This window comes from Trichosurus vulpecula, chromosome 1, assembly GCF_011100635.1.
Source record: "Trichosurus vulpecula isolate mTriVul1 chromosome 1, mTriVul1.pri, whole genome shotgun sequence".
NCBI lineage: Eukaryota > Metazoa > Chordata > Mammalia > Diprotodontia > Phalangeridae > Trichosurus > Trichosurus vulpecula.
Genome location: NC_050573.1, coordinates 446,617,027 through 446,634,814, shown reverse-complemented (window position 1 = coordinate 446,634,814; position 17,788 = coordinate 446,617,027). Strand labels below are relative to the sequence as shown.

Below are 17,788 nucleotides of genomic sequence, written 5' to 3'. Positions count from 1 at the left end.
TGGTATGGTATGGTATGGTATGGTATGGTAGCCATGTTATGTTATGTTAGTGCCTAATAAGTATTTGTTGAATTTAATTAAATTGAACTTTGGTTAATACAACTCTACTGAATTATTATAGGTGACGATAGAACCTTCTGAAGAACCTTTATTTCCTCTAGATGAGGTGTATGGAATAGTTGGAGATGACCTCAAGAGGAACTTTGATATGCGAGAGGTATGGCTTTTTGGTTTTGGTCACCTTATCGTGCCCAGGCTAGAAGTGCAGCAGCCCCTCGCAGACCCAGTATCACAATTGATTGTCATTGAATGATCTTCTCCATTTATAACCTGGGCCCTGATTCTCCCCTCCTTAGCAGCCAGGTTTCTGTCTCTTCCCCTTTTCCCTTCCAAGAGCTCGTTATCTTGGTGCCAGACGTAGTGTGGACGCCCAGGAGACTTGAGCCCTGCTGCAGCTCAGAGCTCTGGGACTCATGTCCCACTGGCCTTAGCCCCGCCCCACACATAGCAGGGATCACAGGCACCAGCATGGCTGGCCTATATATGGCTTTAAATGGAAACAGAACTATGATATAACTTGTCTAACTGAATGAAAAAGTAAATTCTTATAAGAGAAATAAAAGTATTTTAAAATATAATTATACATCTAGAGACAGGGATGAATTAAAATGTGTTTAAACTTTTTGGCCATTGGTTGGCAGGTGTGTCAGGAAGGAACTGCAGGGAAGGGCACAGTTTTATAATTCATGTATCATTGTTACATTTTAAATATCCACAGAAACAAAAAAAAAATCATAGTTACTGAATATCTGTGCTTGGGTGGGGACAGGAATAGCCTGATTTGTTCCTAAAGCAGGCTTTATGTTTTCTGTAGACATCAGAGATGGCCTAAGAGTAACTTTATGGTTTTCAAAGGCGTTTTTTTCCCACCTCGTGTTGCTGCTTTGGTAAATAGTTTAGATGTCAACACACCATTAGAAGAGGTTCTATTTTAAACTGCTTTACATTTCAAATGTTGCCAAAACTATAGGTCAGTATCTAGATCTTCTATAATGTAGACTGGCGACTTTTCCAACATATGCAATGTAGCATGTAATACTTAGTATCTTCCTTCATTTTTATAACTGGTATAATTTCTTCCATAACAACATTATTCCAAAGACTCCAGTTAAATTTGCCTTAAAAATAAATAAAAATAGGATTTTCTATAACTCTGTCTTAGGGACCTTTACAGACTTTAAATGAGAACCATGGAGGTGCACCAAGGTTCTTTAAATTTAAATTGTGAACCACAATTTAAAGTGTACTGATAGCACTTATGCCCTGTAGCTTACAAACAGCTGAGTTTTAAGTTCTGAGTTAACAACAACAACAACAAAAAGTATATTAAAATAGGAACATACTAGTTTCCTTTCTTTGACTGAGGAACCCCAGGAAAGCCCTTTCTTGACCTTCTCTGCCATGTATATCCTTTCTCATCACTGCTGCCAGGGACCACTGTCCTATGGTCTCTGGCTTGCTCCTGCAGGACCTGGTGTTCCAAGGTGTCTCCCCATTCCTTCTCAGTTTGTCTTAAAAAGTCAGTTTGAGGGAGCAGTTTGTCTTCTGACCCAGCCTGTGTGGAGTGCTTTTCCCTGTGCCCCTAAATGGCTAGTTACCATTCTCATTAAACCCTGGATTTCCCACTCCTGTGTCGTTGCTCACACTGCTCACCAGCACTGGAATGCCCTCCCTGTGTCCAATCTCCAGCTAGTGTAATCCTGTTCATGCTTCATGGTCTAGTCTAAAATGCTGCCTCCTAATTATTGTCAGCCAAAAGTAATCTTTCTCTCCTGTCTGACATTGTTTGTGAACACATATTGAATTCTGCACCATGGTGTTTTGTGTACATTTATTAGATGATATGTACCTCAAGAGCAGGGTCAGCTGTCTTTCTTTTATCTTTGTATCTCCCCCAGCATCTTTCACACTGTTTACTGATTAAAGGACCGTGTCACTAAGATGAAAATGATGACCTAGTTTATCCTTGGAGATCACGGTTACAACCACTGTAAAATATATTTTGTTCTAGGCTGTGAAGCATGGGCTGGATGCTCTAGATGAAGAGCATTTCAGCCATAGAGAGCAGTGTGAGTGAGGGCATGGGAGTGGGAAAAGTTCTGGGTGATGTGCAATCCTCGTTCACTAGAGTGCGTATTATGTAATGGGGTTGGAATGTGAATTAGGGCTTGGAAACCTTAATTGAGCTTAGTGCATCCAGGAGCTGAGACTGACTGAAGATCTCCAGATAAATGTTTGAGCACTGACCTCCTCTGACATATAGTTACAAATGGAGGAGTCCTGATTTTATTCTTTGTAGGCATAATGATTCTAATTTATGACAGAGGAAAGTAAGAGTGGTTGGAGCACCCTGAATATGCAAGATGAAGCTCTGGTGATTGGACACCTCTATAGAGGGTCCAGTGAATCTGGGAAAATGACAACTTCATTGGGAATCAATTTTTTCCTTCTCACTTAAAAATAACCTGGATACAATTTTAAAAAATTTCTCTGTCATAAGGGTTTTTATCTTTTCTTCTTCTAGGTCATTGCTAGGATTGTGGATGGTAGCAGATTTGATGAATTTAAAGCCCTCTATGGAGATACCTTAGTCACAGGTATTAATAAGGGTTGAATGTGTAGAAATTTCCCTGTTTTGGAGATGAGAAGTAAAAATAAACTTTTAGATTTTCTTCATGTATCTGGACTGTGAAGTATACTCCAAAGTCCCTCTGATGGTATCTTGAGTGTTTTTGGCACTGTACTGAAATACTACAGTCCATGGAGTCAGTGGATGCAGGAACCATCTCTGATTAAATGGCTTTCTGGGTCAAGAGTAAGGAAAGAGAAGAAGAAAGAGACTCTGGCTGCCTGCCCATCATCAGCATGTGGAATTTATAACTCCTTAGCTAGTTCTCAGGGGTGCTATGTATGGTAGATAGATTGTGTGCCCTGGGCAGTAAATGCAGTCTGAAAAGCAAATAAGATATTTCTGAAAGTTGTTTTAAAAGAGTGAAATATTAAATCTGGTTTCTAATGTAGAATTGAATGCTAGACTCAAAATGACAGAAAACAAAACCTTGAATATAATTTATAAAGCTTGAACTAGAAGTAGGTAGTAAGAAAATTGCATTTCTCTTTAAAAACTAGGTTAATATCAAGTACAAATGTAGATAAAGAAATATTGAGGCTTATATTCCAGGTTAAATCCTAATATTTCTTACTTTAAGGTAGAGAAGGAAATTTACTCTAAAAGTGGGATTTGAACTTTTGTACTTAAATGACTAATCTCTATTAAAGTTTGAACAAACAGGTTTTTACCAGTGCATTGGCTCAAACTAATTTTTAAACAGTATATGCCCTGATTGCTAAGCAGCCAAAATAACATTGAGAGCTCTCTCTTCTTTATTGTAGGTCATAAGCAATTGGACATGTTTTTCTCAATTTTTGTGGGTTGTAACAAGTTCAAAAAGGATTTCTGCAATACTTGCTGGGCCATTTATTCTTTTTCCTTGTTTCCTTGCTTTCTTTGATGAATTTGGCCTGCTGGTTAGAGTAGAATAGATAGGAAGCAGAGTGTTAGCTATGTCTTAGGCCGAGGTGCTGGGAATAGAACATCTAGGATAGCTAGCATTTATTTATATTATGCTTTAAGGTTTGCAGAGTGCCTTATAAATATTATCTCATTTTATCCCCACAACATCCCTGTGAGGTATTATGTATCCCCATTTTACAGAAGAGGAAACTAAGGCAAGTACAGGTTAAATGACTTGCCCAGAGTCTCATAGCTATTAAGTGTCTGAGGTCAGATTTGAACTCAGGTTCCTGACTCCAGATCCAGCATTCTATCTACTGTGCTGCCTAGCTGGCTGTAAGTAACTACCATTCTAGTCTTTTATTTTTTACCAAAGTGAAGTAAAGATCTGTCAAAAACAAACAACTCACTTCTAATAATGTTAAATCATTAGCAACCTCTCCCTCCTCTAACCAACAATGCAGTATCCTGTTTTGCCTCTTTATTTCATAATCAGTTTAATTTGATATTCAGCGTTACTTATGGTCTCTTCCCATCTGGGTTTTACACAGCAGAAGTTCCAGATTAAATTTGACATCTTTATTCATGGTTCTGAAAGCTATAGTACTTGCAGGGCCTTTGCTTCTTTAGGTTTTCAAAACAGCTAGCCTTTTTCTCTATAATAGTGTAAGGCATCTTTGTTTTTTAGTTTAGTTTAGTTTTTTTTTTTTTTGCCTATAGCAACCTTTGAGCAAGATTTTTCCTGCAGTGAATCTCTTCTCTGCCAAGTTAACCTTTTCTTAGGGTAAATTTGCATCTTACCCAGCTTGACTTTTCACCAGCTTTTTCAAAATAACCTCTTTGAGCAGGCCATTTGAACAGGAAAAAGCTGTGACGTTATAATTAATTAAGCTGCTTTCAAGGCTTTTACTTAAATGAAGGTGATTGTGCATTGGCTTCTAAAGAGCTAGACTTATTTTAATACCAGACCAACATGATTAATCTAAATCAGCTATTTAAGAATTATCACATATAAATAAAACAAATGGATTTTTTCCCTTAGGTGACATGACTATTAAAAAAAACAACTAAAAAAGCTAAAACGGGGAAAAAATTTAAATCTGGGCAATAAAAATGTGACATTGACTTTTGCTGTGGACTAGATCTGTGGTTTCATTGGTACAGGAAATTCCTGGTGAGGAAATTGTAGGGGCCCCAGTTTTCGCCTTCTCTTCAATTTCTAGTTTTACACAATTACCTGAGACAATTACACTCAGAAATCAAGTGATAAGCCCAGGGTTACACAGGAAGTGTGTGGCAGAGATAACACTTAAACCTGGTCTTCCTGACGTGGAGGCTTAATATCTATCTATTATGCCTTGGATACTTGTGAGCTCTGTGACCTTGGGCAAGTCACTTAACCTCTGTTTGCCTAGGAGACAGCTAGGTGGCTCAGTGATTAGAGCACTAGGCCTGGAGTCAGGAGGACTCCTGGTCTCAGACACTTACTAGTCACTTAGTCTGTTTTTGCTTTAATCCATTGAAGAAGGAAATGGCAAACTACTCCAGTTTCCTTGCCCAGAAAATCCCATGGTCCATGGGGTCATAAAGAGTTGGACATAACTGAACAACTGAACCACAGCAACTATTCCATGCTACCTCTTTCATATTAACTATACCACTGAGCAGTGGTCAGTTTTTTATCAGAAATAAATGTCACCTAATTTTTTTTAAGGATTTGCTAGAATATTTGGCTACCCAGTGGGAATTATCGGAAACAATGGTGTTCTTTTCTCAGAATCTGCAAAGAAGGTAAGTAGTATATAAAAGATTTATCAAGATTTTCTTTCGGTTTTAATTTAGCATTGCCAACTTTGGCATATTTTTGAATTGCTCTTTTATCCTGAACTTCACACACAAAATAAAATGAACATGTCTTTTTTACACATAGGATAAAGGATTGTATGTAAAACTGCAAATATTTTATGTGTAGTTTGTTTTTTTAAAGTATTTAATAAATTTCACAGATAACTTTCAAAACTGTTCTGTTTGTCTTTATCACTGATTTTGAAAGTAAAATGTGGAAGTAAAACAAATTGAAAGAAAAAACTTTGAAACATTCAGCATTCTTATCTGGTTTGGTATCTACTGCATCCATGAAAGAACAAGTATATATTTTAGGGTCACTTTTTAACATGGTTGACACTAAATATGACACCAGACGAAGTAGTCAAACCTGTCTGGAATGCTGTCTGAAAGAAAATAAATTTGTCCACCCACTAGTTCTTGGGAAGTCCTCACTTGAGAGCATAACTGCTATTGAAGGTGGATAATTTTTCTTTGAATAATATTTTTTCCAATTACATGTGAAAATGATTTTTTAACCTTTTTTTTTAATTTTGAGTTCCAGGTTCTCTCCTCTCTCCTTCCCCCACTCCCTGAGAGGGCAAACAGTTTGATATAGATTATATATATATATATATATATATATATATATATATATATATATATATATATTCATCACCTCATTTGGGGTTTTCTTGGCAAAGATATTGGAGTGGTTTGCCATCTCCTTCTCCAATTTTTTTGACAGATGAGGAAACTGAGGCAAACAGAGTTAAGTGGCTTGCCCAGGGTCGCACAGCTAGTAAGTGTCTGAGTCTGGATTAGAATTCAGGTCTTCCTGATTCTAGCCCAGCACTACCTACTGCCTCCTGACGACTCATTTTGCATCACAGCCTCTCTGTCCAGTGCTAAGTGCCGGTCAGCTCATATCCAAAACCTCGTTGTGGATACAGATTTCTATGCCCAATTATTTTTCTGGCCTTCTGTGAATTTGTGGACTAGAATCCAGGTTTATATTTTGGGAAAATGGGGGAACAATGGGGATGGTATTGAAGGGGTGGTTTTAAAAAGTGGAAAATGATGTAGCATAGCGAAAACAGTACTAGGTTTGAAGTCAGAGGACCTGGTTCATGTTTTGCTTCTGACACCTACCACTGTATGAAGTTGGGCAAGTTGCTAAACCTCTCTGGGTCTCACTCAGTTTTCTCCTCTGTAAAATAAATGAGTTAGTTAGATTTGATGACTTCTCAGGTCTCTGCCAGTGCTAAATATATGATGTTCATCATGACCAGAATAATTTTTAAAAGGAAAAGCAACCTAGTACATGAATCATCTCTACCTCTTCTAACCTTGGATTTGACTTCTGACTTCATTATCTCTTTCTCGCCTGAATATGTGCAAAAAGAATCCACATGTCCCCAATTTTTTGTGTCATTTTTTTCCCATACCCAAATGGATGAGCAAGCAATGCAAAGCTAGCATGTTGGTTAACTGATAAAAATAACTGATAGGTAACCTATGGTTGTAGTAAAGCATGAGGCGTCCCCTGCCCTCCATTAGCTGGTCACTAGGTAACAAGTTCCAGAATGATGTAACAGAAAGTAATCCTTCATAGAACAAAGCAAGGTAATTAGTAAAGTAAACAGATTGGAGAAGGCTTTGGGGGATGAATTTGGAAAGGAATTAGGGAGTAGTTTGCTTAGAAGTTTCCAAGGTTCCATCTTTTATGCTTGGCAGTAATGGTTGTGTCCTCTCTGATATTCCAATGTCATACGGTTACCTTTAGCTCCTGTCGGGGTTGGGAAGACAAATAAAACACGGTTCTTGCTTTCAAAAGCTTAGAGTCAAAGAAAAATGGGAGGAAAGACACATGGGTAACTATAATAATGATAGCTCGCATTTCTATAAGGGATTTTCCTTACAACAGCCCTGTGAGTTCAGTGATAGAACTATTGTCATGTCCATTTTTTTGTAAAATGTAATTATATATTTTTTTAAATTAATTAATTTATTTATTTTTAGTTTACCACACACGGTTCTACATAGTTTTGAGTTCCAGATTTTCTCCCCTCCCTCCCCCCTCCTTCCCCAAGACGGCATGGAATCTCATATAACTGTCTTGTATAACTTCGCATTGAATTATTTTATGCACTAGTCAAGTTGTGGAGAAGAATTTTGATCAATGGACTGAATCATGAGAAAGAAGAAACAGAACCAAAAAAAACAACCCAAAAACAAAAACAAAAGAGAAGCAAAAAAGGCGAGCATGTAGTGCGCCTCGATCTGTATTCAAACTTCACAGTTCTTTCTCTGGATGAAGATAGCATTCTCCATCGTGAGTCCCCTGGAGTTGTCCTTGCCCCTTAGGTTGCTGAGAAGAGCGCAGTATGTCAGGGTTGGTCCTCACGGAATCCATATATCTGTGGCTGTGCACAACGTTCTCCTGGCTCTGCTCCGCTCACTCAGCATTATGTCGTGTAGGTTTTTCCAGGTTGTTACGAAGTTCGCATCATCCCCATTTCTTATGGCACAGTAGTATTCCATCACCTTCATATACCACAGCTTGTTCAGCCATTCCCCAATTGATGGGCATCCCTTTGATTTCCAATTCTTGGCTACCACAAAAAGAGCTGCTATAAATATCCTTGTACATATGGGTCCTTTTCCCGCTTGTGTGATTTCTTTGGGATACAACCCTAGAAGTGGTATTGCTGGGTCAAAGGGTATAGAACTATTGTCATGTCCATTTTTTTGTAAAATGTAATTAAATTTTTAAAAATCTTTTTTTTCCTCTTCTTACAGGGAGCTCACTTTATTCAAATATGCTGCCAAAGAAAGATTCCTCTTGTGTTTCTTCAGAATATTACTGGTGAGAAAATACCTTGATTGGTTTTGATGATTTGTTATAGAGTCTTTATTCAAGGAATAACACTTTTTAACTGATTCTTAACTACTTTAAAGAATCAACTTAAGTGGTTTCTCCTGTCCATTGTGAATGTCTGAATTGCATATTATTCAGCAAGCATTTAGTAAACTTCTACTATATGCCAGTAATTGTGCTATTCCCTCAGATACAAAGACAAAAATAAAGTAGTCCCTGCCCTCAAGGAGCTTACTGCTGTTGGAGAAGACGACATTTACATAAATAAGTACATACAAAAAATATAAATATGTAATGTATATATAATATAAATGTATATATACTTTTTGTACATGCACTTTTAATATGTGTGCACTTATAGTATCTATTTATGTGAATTTCTGGAGTGGGGGCAGATAAAGAGGGCACAAACCACCGAGGAGATGCAAATAGGCTTCATGTACACAATACGCATGAAAGCCAGTGACCCTGCCCCCATCTGTTCATTCCCACTGAAGTTGCTTTTCCAACTCCTACATTTTCTAACTCACAAGCCAGCTTCCTGGATCTGGCAGTCTCTGTTGGTGCTTAGTGTGGGGGGAGACACTGTGACTTCCAGGGTGTTGTGAAGATCAAATGAGTTAATAATTGTAAAGTGATTAACACAGTGCCTAGCACTAGGGGCACTTAATAAATGTTCCTTCCTTCTTTCTCTAGGAGTAATTTATAAACTTTATTCCATTTGTGAACTATAAAATTAACCTAATCATGATTGATAAGCTTAAGTAGTGCTGTGGGGAGGAAGAATAGATAAGTGTCAAGGAAAAGGAATGCTGTCAGTTTTTAATTTCATGAGTCATAATTAGAGAATGACCAATATCAACTTTTTGGTAGTTCTTAAAAGTGCCCAGATGTTCCCTTAAGAATATCTGTGAAAGTCTCCTTCTCTTTTGTCATCTTCTAAATAAACCTGATTTTCCTCAAATATCAGTATTCCAGATAAATTTCATTATTTAATTTGGTTTTATATTTACTTCTTTTGTTATAAAACAAAAACGTTATAAGATTATCATTTTTCATTGGACATATGCTGTAGTTCAGCTACACTGTTGTTATTTATAAATTTTTTATCCTCATTTATTTTTTTAAACATTCATTTTAAAATTTTGAGTTCCACATTCTCTCCTCCTCTCTGGCCCCTTCCTTACCCGTTGAGAAGGCAAGCAATATGATGCCCGTTATACATGTGAAATCATGCAAAATACGTTTCTATATTAACCAGGTTGCCAAAAAAGCAAGAAAAATAAAGATAATAGGAAAATATGCTTTAATTAGCACTCAGAGTTCATCACCTTTCTTTTTGGAGGTAGATAGCATTTTTCATCATGAGTCCTTTGGAATTGTGTTGAATCATTGTATTGATCAGAGTAGTTAATGCTATCACAATTGATAATCATTACAATATTGCTTTCCTGAGTACAGTATTCTCTTGGTTCTGCTCACTTCTTTTTGCATGAGTTCATATAATTCTTCCCAGGTTTTTCTGAAGCCATCACCTTTGTTATTTCTTAAAGTACAATAATATTCCATAACAATCATATACCTCAACTTATTCAGCCATTCCCCAGTTTTCATCCTCTCAGTTTCCAGTTCTTTGCCACCACAAAAAGAACTGCTTATAAATATTTTTATACATGCGAATCCTTTTTTTTATCCTTGGGAAAATACATTATTTTTTAAAGAGGCTTTTTACCTAGGAACTATTTAACCTTATTTCCATTGGAAAGGGGATTCCATTTATTGAACAGTTGACTTAACTTATGAGCTTTTAGAATAAAACCTTTTTGTCCATAGTTTAAATACTGTGAAGAAAATAATTATTATTTCCTGACCTATTATCTAGGTACATATCTATTATGTTGTAGTGAATAATACCTGGGTTGTCTAGATATTCCTTAAATGCTAATAATAAAAGAATGAGGGAGTCTCTGATGTCACCAAATCTTTCCTTGAGTTTTATATAGGAATAAAAAGTGGCATACTGTTTTCAGTTTGACTTTGAGTCCCTCACTGAAAATGTTGACTTTGTAGGTCTCTATAAAACATTCATTATTATTTCATCAGTGTTTTAAGAGGGCATATTTGAAAGTACAGCCTGTATTTTTAAACTCTGCTAGTGAATACTAGAAATCCCAGACTGACTTGGCATAGTATTTTTGCTTAGACAACTAGAAAATCACTTTCCCAGGTTGTTTGAATATCACTCTATATGCCATTTGAATGAACTGATTTAAGTTTATTACAAAAGAAATTAGAGAGAAATCCATTGTACTCTTCCAAGAGGACCATAATTTTTGAATATGAAATTCAGTAATGTTATATTGGTATGAAATAATATAATGGTATCCCATTTGGTGTTTGAAATTAGAAAATTTAGCTCTTTTAATAAATTTTTAATAAATGGGGCCAGACATTCATATTCTTTTTAAATGATTCCAGTATACTTGGCCATCAGGCCTCTCACTATCATGATTACCCTTTTTTTGAAACTATATGTTCAATGCTCTTCTTCAGGCTTGGGGCCCAAAACAAAGAACAGTGCTCCAAGTATCATCTGTTCAAGGCAAAATTCAGCAGGGCTCTTTCTTCCCGTATTCCAGGTGTGGTGCCTCTGTTAGGGAAGTCTAAAGAAGCATTTGCTTTTATGGCTACCATATTACATCGCTGAGCTTATAGTCCACTAGAACTCTTGGCTCTTTTACACTTCCATAGTTGATTTTCTTTAACCCAAATTTAGGACTTTACATTTGTCCCAGTTAAATTCAGTTGTATTAGGTTAATCTCATATTTGTAAGCTTTCTAAGTGTGGATCCCCAGGGACAAGAGTTAGCCCCCAAGGTTGACACCCATTCCTTAATCTCTATTCTTTCAGCCTAAATCTTCTGTCATCTAGATCTTCTCTTATACAAGGGTGCTAATTGATTGAGTGCCAGTGAATTAAGTTGTTGATATATTTATATTTTTGATGTGTTTGATTTGGACAGTTTGGCTGCAGGAAACCCTGTTTAGGTAATCAGTAACTTCAACTCTACGAGGATATTGGGATTGATTCTTAATTTTTTCCCTTTTCTGCCATATGGACAGATTCCAGGGGAAATTCAGACTAGTGTGGAACTAAGAAGGTGTTGTATAGATTTAGATATAATAATTAGATTTTTACATTCAGAATATTGAGGGTAAGAAAGGAGAACTGCTTCAGTGTCATCAGAAAGCCACTCAGAATCAGGTGTTGTAAATTCTGCCTATGTAGGGGAATCCTGTAGAATCCTAACAAATGAACAGAGTAATAAATTCCCTCTCACTAGGAGAGAAAAGCCTTGAAGAAAACATGGATGATCATTGATGTACTCCAGACAGGGCTCTTGTTTTGGTACAGGGTTGGCCTTGATGGCCCTGAGGTCTATGAACTATGGGGGAGGAAGAGAAGCATGTTGAGAATTTGACTTCATTTTCCATCTTTCTTTTTCCCCTCTGGCAGAATTAGGCAGTGGAGGTGACTTTCCAAGCCAGCCTCTCCAGCTCAGTTAAGGAGACTAGATAGGATTTAGGTTTTATGAATGATGAACCAGATATATTGTCCTGAGGGATATCTACATTTTTAGATCAAATTATCACCCAGATTGCGTCTCTAGCTGGTCAGATATAGGGAAAGGTACCCGTGAAGCAAATGGTCTTTTGGTTCTTCTTACTTGTCCTCCTTACCTTTGCTGTGGTGGCTGTGGATTCTTTTAGGGCTGAGAAACAAGAAGTCATAGCTCCATCCATTCTGTCAAAGTAATTTGCCTTGGTACAAGTTGGACCATGCTGCTACCACGGCTCAAACATCTTCACTTTCTACTCCAAGATAAAATATAAATTTGTTGAGCTTGGTCTTTGAAACCCTCCACAGTCTGGCTCCAGCCTGTCTCTCTAAATTTAATGCATATTACTGCCTTTTGTGTCATATATGTGCCAGCCAAAATGGCCTGCTGGCTGCTTCCTATACTCAGTATCCATCTGTCTTCTCCATGCTTTTGCACAGGCTGTCCCTCATTCCTGGAATGTAACCTTTACCTGTCTGGGTACATAGTTTATCTCCTGTCACTTCCCTTCCCTTCCCTCACCTCTTCCATATCACTCCTCCCCCACCACCACCTTCCCTCAGGGTATTCACAGTTCCTAGCTCAGTGCCTGTCACATTGTAGGTGCTTAATTAATGCTTATTGAATTATGTGGTACTACTTTGTTCATTAATTCCATCATCCCCAGGTTCTGTTTCTGTTCTTTTACTCAAGGATTTATGGTTGGTAAAGAATATGAAGTTGGAGGAATAGCAAAAGATGGAGCCAAGTTGGTGACTGCTGTAGCCTGTGCCAATGTACCTAAAATTACTGTCATCATTGGAGGATCTCATGGAGCTGGAAATTTTGGAATGTGTGGCAGAGCATATTCGTAAGTGGGCAAATAGAGAAACAGACTACTTCTTCCCATTTGTCTGCAATGTGCCCTTTTATTTGGTCTGATTTTTAACACAGACTGGTCCTGACATGACCTTTGATCAGCCAAGCCTGTAGTCTATATTATCATATGTTAGGGGTGAAGCTGAATATTATGTGAGAGAGTTTCCTGAGGCATGTATTGCAGGCTTCATTTTTAATTAATTGCTATTTTCATGCTTCTTAGAGAATGTTTCTTCTGTCTCTGTACTAAGAGTAATTTTTGCTATTTTCAGAGCTTTGTTCTGATGTAATGAAATTCAAATTGTTATAGTTTGATTTGTTAATCAGAATGTAATGTCTTTTGCCTTTTACTTGAAAGTAGAAGTATTTATTAGATTTTTGAGAAGGAAATAAAAGAGGAAGCATTTTAAGATTTCTAAGTTGGTTCCATGTACAAGTAGAATTTATGGGTTTCGTAAGTAACAAAAAAGTCAACTAAGACTCTCATATTTGATGAAAAAGAATAAATTAACCTACCATTTTTAGGTAGAAAGAGATCTTTTTGTTCTACATTGTTTATATTTAGCTACTTTTTTCCTTTAAGCCCAAGATTTCTCTACATGTGGCCAAATGCTCGCATCACGGTGATGGGAGGAGAACAAGCTGCAAATGTTTTAGCCACCGTAGCAAGAGACCAAAAAGCAAGAGAAGGGAAGGAGGTAAATATGTCTTTTATTTTTTACTCGCTCTAGGCCACATCTAGTGGCAATGTTCAGTTGCCAAATTTTTAGAATTTCCAAGAAGACTTCAGAAAACTAGGGCATGAAGCAAAATAGAGTTTATTGTATCTTAGTAATTTGCACTTACTGAGAATTAAATGAATTTAATTGGTATTGTTCCACTTTGCTTTAAAATATTTTCAAGGATGTGAAGAGTAGGAGGGTTCTGCAGTTAATGATGAACACTGAAGATTTTAAGCTTTGAAAGTATACGTGAGGGTGGTTGGCAACAGCAATGGAAGGTTACTGACATAGCAAGTAAAAAGTAAAGGTTTCAAAATTGCTTCTTATTTTTATATCCCTATTAGATTCTACTGGAGTTTTTTGGTAAATTTTATTACTTATGACACTTAAAGTATTAAGTTTTAGTAGTAAGATGTAACATGATTGACTGAAACTTCTGTTTCTGGAACCTCTCTGTCAGAAGGTTTTTTTTTCTCAATATGAGTGACTGCCAGAATCGATTTAGCTTCTCTTGTGTCTCTTCTCTTCCTCCTACTTCTTCTCCCCCAATCTTCTCCCCTTTCCCCCTTCCCCTTCTTCTCCCCTCCATGAATACATTAATGAGTCACCTTTATGATCACTTTATCCAAGAAGCAGAAAGCCTTAAGAAGGCTTAAATCCAAGATTCTGTGATTTCAGATTCATTTAAATAGTGAATCCACGGTTCAGTGATATTAAAGATTTTTTTGAAGAATGTTCCAAGAGCTCACTGGCTAGAGGCTATTTTTTTCTAACTTCTAGTCTGTGGCAAACTTTTATCCATCCTCAAACATTTTACTACCAAAGTCCTCCATGTCTAAATGCTTTAAAAGCAATAAAAAACAAAAGAACAGAAAAACCCTCTTTTTAAAAAACATTTCCATATATAAAGTAGAATAGAAAGAGTTTACAGACAGCTTTTTAAAAAGTGAATTCAAGAACAAATGATCTTATTTTTCTTTGAACTTCTACCCTCTTTTGTACACTTAAAAAAATGTTTCAATGACCTTTTCTTCCATGTTTTTTTGTGGGGGGGGCAACAATATCATTAGTTCCTCTTCCTCCTCCTAATCCCTCCCCCATTAAAAAATAAAAGGAAACACTTAATATTTGTAACAAAGATGCACAGTCAAGAAAAATAAGTCCACACATTTGCTATATCAAAAAATATGTTTTCCATCCTGCACCTTGATTCCATTCCTCCTCCGTCATATAGGTAATGTGCTTCATCATCAGTAATGAATTTATTACCTGTGTGACTGTAAGAGAGCATTAGACTAGATGACCTCTGTGGTCCTTTCAGTTCTAGATTTATGTTCCTATTTAGAACATTTTCAAGGACATGACAAGTAGGAGGAATCTGCCTGTATTATAGGTGAGTTGCATCCTAACTCAGTATGGTGAAATTGAATTTTTTTTTTACTCTCAAAATAAATATTTGACAGCTCTTACAGGAATTTATTCCATGATAGCCACCTCACATGACCAGGGCAATGAGGTGGAGCCATAGTGTGTAGAGTGCTGGGCCTAGAGTCACCAAGACCATTTTCTTGAGTTCACATGTGACCTCAGACACTTACTAGCTGTGTGACCCTTGTTTGTCTTAGTTTTTTCATCTAGAAAATGAGCGGGAGAAGGAAATGGCAAACCCTTCTGGTATCTTTGCCAAGAAAACCCCACATGGGGTCACAAGGAGGAGGATAGGACTGAAACCTCTATGACATTTCTAGTCTATCTCCTTCTTTCCATTTACATGGCCTGCTTCTTTAGTTTAGACCTTCATTATCTCTTGCCTGGACTATTGCAGCAGTCTAATTAGAGGCTTCTCTTCTAGTACTTCCTTCTCTCATATGTCTTCCATACAGTTTTCCAGAGCTCAGGTCTGATCATGGCACTCCTTTGTGTACATTAATTTTCAGTGACTTCCTATTTCGTTTAGACAGTGGTATGCTGGCCAATCATTAATTTTTCGGGGATTTAGGGAGCCAGTTGTTAAATATGGCTAGTACATAGTTCAGCCTGCTTTGCAATGGTAATGTGATTTGTCATTTTCAAAGAATTTATGGTAACCGTAGCAGAGTATATTTTCAATACATTATTGTGTACTTTAAATGATTGTGGCTTTAGTAATGAGTATTTGAAAGTGAACTTAATTGTATTTTCTCCTGATGGTGCTAATACCATGGGGGGAAGAAAATCTAGAGTATCTATGAAGTTCTTAGAAAATTTTATTAAAAGAATCATGTGGCACTATTTAAATCATTGATTTCTGAATAAAATTTATTCTGTTTGTTACCAATCTAATGTAAAAATCAAACTGAGCTCAAAACTTTAGCTAAAGAACTTGAAATTGGATTTATTAAAATGAGCAGACTACCGGGACTAGGATGGGTTTCATGTCGTTTATGAGTGGCTATTGCTATGTGCCATGTGTATGCTGCATTATTTATGAATTTTGCTTGTTCTTCTGATTATTCTGGTTTTGAAAAACTAACGTTAATTTTTTGCAAGACCTTCTTTTAGTGATTGACAGTCTTGAAGAATTTTCATTGCTTTCAGCAGTGTTGCAATTAAGATCAACTAAGATTCAGAAATTCCTCAAACATACCTTAAGAACTTTGGGAAATTTAAAGATAGCATGAATCTCAATTTGACGATCTGATTAAATCAGATAAATTTAAAGACATTCCATTTAGTAAAAATAATATATTTAAAGTTTGTCCTAGGAATATGTCACTAGAAATATAATTCAACACATTGAACTTAAGTCTTTTGTCAGACAAAAATTATAAAATCATTTAAAATTATTTTGATTTATTAGAACCACCTACTTTGACTTATGAAGAACTTCACCATGAGTAGTTGGTGAAAAAAATGGATCATTTAAGTGGAATTTTAAAACAGAATTAATTTGGGTAATTTTCAGGATTTTGTACATAATTGAGTGCGTTTGCACTCGAACAATATTCCAATATCTGCACTTGTACAAAAAGCTTAAAGAGTGATTAGCATTATCGCGTTCAGGAGCACTGAAGAGGTTTCAGTTTAGCGAATGTGATTGGTATGAAGGTGAGACATAGTTTAACAGTAAATCACAGTATCAGATTTAATGACAATAAATTTATTGGAAAAAGTTAGCAAATTATGATGTAACTCCTTTTGTCAAATTGTGGTTGATTTGCAACATTAGATTGGGTATGGTATACAAGAGTTTGGTGAAAATCAGCAAAAGCATTCTGTGAGAATCAATTTAGCCATGTGGAATTTGCAATAAAGAGTATTATAGATTTTACAATTATTTGTGCATTGTATGCTGGTCATCCTTTATACCAGTAAAATTTATAGTAAACTTATGCGTGTGCGTGTGTGTGTGTGTGGTCATGCACAATTATTTCTGGAGCTGTTAAACATTTATCATTATACTGTTTCCTCTAGTATAAAATACAAATGCTGCAGCTTGGCTTTTACTGTCTGGCTATTAGCCTAGCTTTCTAGATGTATTCCATGTTGTTTTCCTCTGCACATGCCTTGGTCCCGCCAGATTGGCCCCCTAGTTGCTCCCGAAGTTTGGCTTCTCATTGCCTACTCTCTTCCTTCTGCGCAGATGATCTCTCATGTCTGGAATGTACTCCTGCTTCACTTGTACCTCTGAAACTTCTTAGCTTCTTTTGAAGCCCTTCCCCTGCCCCCCCATTAGTGTTTTTTGTCTTCAAATTATATTATTCTTATCTATTATTAGTTTGCTGTGTCCCCCAGTAGAATGTAAGTTCCTTGAGGGCAGGGACCGTTTTGTTTTTCTATCCCCAGCCTCTAGCACAATTCCTTGTAGCAGTAACAGGCAGCACTTAAAGAAAGCTTTAAGGTTTGATGAGTCCTCTACAAATATTATCCAATTTGATCCTCACAACAACTTTGGGAGGTCAAGACCGTTATCATTCCATTTTTACAGTTGAGGAAAGTGAGACAAATAGAGGTTAAGTGATTTACCCAGGGTTACACAGCTAGTAAGCATATGAGGCCAGATTCTAACTCAGATTTTCTGTCTCCAGGTTCAGCTTTTCATCTTGTGCCTGCAAGCTATCTTATGTGTAGTAGGCACTTTAGCTGTTAATTTCTTAGGTGGAAAGTTATGGTGAACAGGAACTTGGGTGGAAAGAGCTCATTGTCATATCTATTTGCAATCAGTTACTAAGAGATTGTGAAAATATTAATTTTTAGGAAGTCCTGTAGTTATTTTAGATATTGTAGTAATTGTAGTGTGTAAAACTGCATTCATTTCTTTGATAAACAT

At 36.6% G+C, this 17,788-nt stretch overlaps 1 protein-coding gene across 2 annotated transcripts in view; it reads left to right on the top strand.

The window, feature by feature from the left end:
- MCCC2 (methylcrotonoyl-CoA carboxylase 2) overlaps positions 1 to 17,788 on the top strand; it is an 86,580-nt gene that overhangs the window by 56,327 nt on the left and 12,465 nt on the right. For both annotated transcript variants that reach the window (XM_036764325.1, XM_036764318.1), the window contains 6 exons: positions 122 to 217; positions 2,585 to 2,657; positions 5,289 to 5,365; positions 8,201 to 8,267; positions 12,593 to 12,749; positions 13,341 to 13,455. In XM_036764325.1, coding sequence (XP_036620220.1) covers positions 122 to 217; positions 2,585 to 2,657; positions 5,289 to 5,365; positions 8,201 to 8,267; positions 12,593 to 12,749; positions 13,341 to 13,455 — 585 coding nt within the window. The remainder of the gene's footprint in view (positions 1 to 121; positions 218 to 2,584; positions 2,658 to 5,288; positions 5,366 to 8,200; positions 8,268 to 12,592; positions 12,750 to 13,340; positions 13,456 to 17,788) is intronic.